This window comes from Oryza sativa, chromosome 5 (genome assembly GCF_034140825.1).
Source record: "Oryza sativa Japonica Group chromosome 5, ASM3414082v1".
NCBI lineage: Eukaryota > Viridiplantae > Streptophyta > Magnoliopsida > Poales > Poaceae > Oryza > Oryza sativa.
Window position 1 is genome coordinate 22,646,113 of NC_089039.1, and position 3,679 is coordinate 22,649,791.

The window sequence follows — 3,679 nt, forward strand, 5'->3', positions numbered from 1 at the left end:
AAGTTTCAGATAAAACCACACTGTTAATTGATCAATAATCACTGTTCCTTCTCAAGTAGTCAATCTAATAATCCTGTATATATTTTCTGTTTGTTAAGCACTTTTATGGAGCTTTAATTGTGAGCTACTGTTGTGGTGCCGTCGTTCGGTTCCATCAATCAAATCTAGCTAACCATGCCGGCATGCCCAATAATGCTGTTCCAAATTTAGATTTTGCGTGGTTTCCACTACAATACATAATAAGAAAGTAGTAGAATTTAATCTTAGAAATTTAAGTAAGAGGCTTCAGTCTATTCTTCTTCTTTTCTTCCTTATCACAAAAAGAATGTAGTACCTAATTATTGCTGTGTTTAGTTATAGGATAATTGCAGCAGAGAAAGATTGTGCGTGATGATTAAGGCATGAAAATCTTAAACAACTATTCAATGTGATGAAGCAGCATACAAGTATACAACTAGTCATGCACCCTGCAGGTTGACTTTAGCCACACTCCAAAGCTAGCTACAGAGAATGCTTTGCATGGCCAACCTCTCGAGTCTCGATCGGCTGGTGCAGCTAGCTGCACTGCATGCGACGTTCAGGCAACCCAGCTCGTATCATGCCATATCCATCCAAAGATAATCGATCGAGTATTAATTCGAGCAGGCCATCACCAAATGAAAGGAACTAAACAAAGCTAGACTAAGTACAGTATTGAAGCCAACAAGAATATGTAGCTATCTTACCAGAAAAAGGTTAATGAACTTCCTTTTGTGTAGATAACTTTGCATGCTTCTGGCCAACACACTGCCATTGCAAGCATAGCTCCTCGATCTCATGTATATATACACACCTCGAGTTATGGCCATACCATCACAAGCTGAGCTAGCTAAGAGCGAGCTTCATTAACATACGAGACAGAGAGGTCAGTGAAGGTAGCAATGGCGGCAGCCTCCTCTGTTCTTCGTTGCTGCCTCCTCGTCGCAGCACTGATGACGCTGTCCGCAATGGGAGCTGAAGCCATCACAAGGCAGTACCTATTCGATGTAAGTGCATGCATATCCACGGTGTGGTGTATCACATCGATACACAAGTTTCGCCAAAAAAAACCAACGCGAATTTGCCGTGACATGCATGGCAGGTGCAAACGACGAGCGTGACGCGGCTGTGCAGCACGAAGAGCATCGTGACGGTGAACGGGCAGTACCCGGGCCCCACGCTGTTCGCCCGCGAGGGCGACCACGTCGAGGTCACGGTCGTCAACCACTCCCCCTACAACATGAGCATCCACTGGTACGTACGCCTCGCGATTTCCACCGTGTTTTGACGCCAAAAAACCCAGTGTTTTCACCGTGTGTGTCTCACGTACGTGTGCGTGCAGGCACGGGATCCGGCAGCTGCTGAGCGGGTGGGCGGACGGGCCGTCGTACATCACGCAGTGCCCGATCCAGCCCGGGGGAAGCTACGTGTACAGGTTCACCATCACCGGGCAGCGTGGCACGCTGTGGTGGCACGCGCACATCTCCTGGCTGCGCGCCACCGTGCATGGCCCCATGGTCATCTTGCCCCCTGCCGGCGTCGGGTACCCGTTCCCGGCGCCGCATGAGGAGGTGCCCATCATGTTCGGCGAGTGGTGGAACAACGACACGGAGGCGGTGATCAGCCAGGCGCTCCAGACCGGCGGCGGGCCCAACATCTCCGACGCCTACACCCTCAACGGCCTCCCTGGCCCCCTCTACAACTGCTCAGCCCAAGGTGATTAATTAGTGACTGATTTTGTTTAATTTAGTCGTGTCACAATGTGTGACAATGTGTGGTGGTTTGGCTGTGCAGACACGTTTAAGCTGAAGGTGAAGCCCGGGAAGACGTACATGCTGAGGCTCATCAACGCTGCACTCAACGACGAGCTCTTCTTCTCCATCGCCAACCACACGCTCACCGTGGTCGACGTCGACGCGCTCTACGTCAAGCCCTTCACCGTCGACACGCTCATCATCGCGCCGGGCCAGACCAGCAACGTGCTTCTCACCGCCAAGCCGACGTACCCGGGCGCCAGCTACTACATGCTGGCTCGCCCGTACACCACCACGCAGGGCACCTTCGACAACACCACCGTCGCCGGCGTCCTCGAGTACGACGACCCCTGCCCCACCACCGCCGCCGGCAAGATCGTCCCCATCTTCTCCCCTACGCTGCCGCAGATCAACGACACCAACGCCGTCTCCAACTTCACCGCCAAGCTCCGCAGCCTGGCCAGCGCCGGGTACCCGGCGGCGGTGCCGCAGCAGGTGGATCACCGCTTCTTCTTCACCGTGGGGCTCGGCACCCACCCCTGCGCCGTCAACGGGACGTGCCAGGGACCCAACGGCTCCCGGTTCGCCGCCTCCATCAACAACGTCTCCTTCGTGCTCCCGGCGACGGCGCTGCTCCAGTCGCACTTCGCCGGCAAGTCCAAGGGCGTGTACGCCTCCAACTTCCCGTACTACCCGCTGAACCCGTTCAACTACACCGGCACGCCGCCGAACAACACCAACGTGATGAACGGGACCAAGGTGCTCGTGCTGCCGTACGGCGCCAACGTCGAGCTGGTGATGCAGGACACCAGCATTCTTGGCGCCGAGAGCCACCCGCTGCACCTGCACGGCTTCAACTTCTTCGTCGTCGGCCAGGGCTTCGGCAACTTTGACCCCATCAACGACCCGGCCAAGTTCAACCTCTACGACCCCGTCGAGCGCAACACCGTCGGCGTGCCCGCCGGCGGCTGGGTCGCCATCCGCTTCCACGCAGACAACCCAGGCATGTACTCTGAACCACATCGATTCCCCTGCGATTCCACATTTGCACCAACTTAATTTAGCTTTAGTTAATCAGTTTGCAATTATAACTCATCAAAGATACTTATGCCGATACGATTGCACGATCTCAGGTGTGTGGTTCATGCATTGTCACTTGGAGGTGCACATGAGCTGGGGACTGAAAATGGCGTGGCTGGTGCTGGATGGCAGCCGTCCTGACCAGAAGCTCCCGCCTCCACCGTTGGATCTCCCAAAATGCTAGGAATAAAACTCAAGATCATATCAATAGTCAAGATTGGTTGCATTTGCATCGCTTCACACAGACCCCACTTACTGTTGTCCGATCAGATATATATTTTGCTGCTTCGGTTTCTCATCGTCGATCGACATGCGTGCTTCATTTGTTGCTTTTTTTGATAAACTGATTTTCTCATGCAATTGACAGTGTGTTTGTCAGCTAGCTCCGGTATTTGCATGAAGTTTCAATTTCTTTCGTATTTTGAGGAAATTTGATTTCTTTGATTGGCAGGGCTTGACTCTTAGGACTGCTTACTGTAACTCAAAGCGATCGCTTGCTTTGCATCTTGTAATGTATCCCAGTGTATTTTGGTGCAATAAAATCTAGTTCTGGTACATTGTCCGGCCGTATCAAATTTCAGCTCATTAGATGGTTAGTTACAGTGAAACATCTTTGTACAGAATAAGGACTCCACAACCTTATGTACTTGTTTAATTATTGTTTCCTCCTTATGTGTAAGTATCAGTTAATATTTTTAACCAAACAACTTAAATAGATGAAGCCGGATAAAGCAAAGATTTCTATATGTATTAAAGTATAAGTAAATTACTCGTATTTTCTCATTAGAGACATCGGTACGGTGTGTGATAGTGGAGTCGTGGCGTCG

At 51.4% G+C, this 3,679-nt stretch overlaps 1 protein-coding gene across 1 annotated transcript; it reads left to right on the forward strand.

The window, feature by feature from the left end:
- Nucleotides 1-814: 814 nt before the first annotated feature.
- On the forward strand, nt 815-3,407 carry LOC4339004 (laccase-12-like). The gene is made up of 5 exons (XM_015782682.3): nt 815-1,025; nt 1,121-1,272; nt 1,361-1,734; nt 1,813-2,775; nt 2,906-3,407. Exons 1-5 carry the CDS (start codon nt 921-923, stop codon nt 3,034-3,036), a joined length of 1,725 nt encoding a protein of 574 aa, XP_015638168.1. The 5' UTR covers nt 815-920; the 3' UTR covers nt 3,037-3,407.
- The last annotated feature ends 272 nt before the right edge of the window (nt 3,408-3,679 follow it).

Excerpts from the sequence above, each read along its gene's own strand:
- LOC4339004 (XM_015782682.3), top strand. The coding sequence starts at position 921 with ATGGCGGCAGCCTCCTCTGTTCTTCGTTGCTGCCTCCTCGTCGCAGCA. Across the intron at positions 1,273-1,360 it reads TACAACATGAGCATCCACTG|GCACGGGATCCGGCAGCTGC; the intron begins GTACGTACGCCT and ends GTGTGCGTGCAG. Across the intron at positions 1,735-1,812 it reads CTACAACTGCTCAGCCCAAG|ACACGTTTAAGCTGAAGGTG; the intron begins GTGATTAATTAG and ends TTGGCTGTGCAG.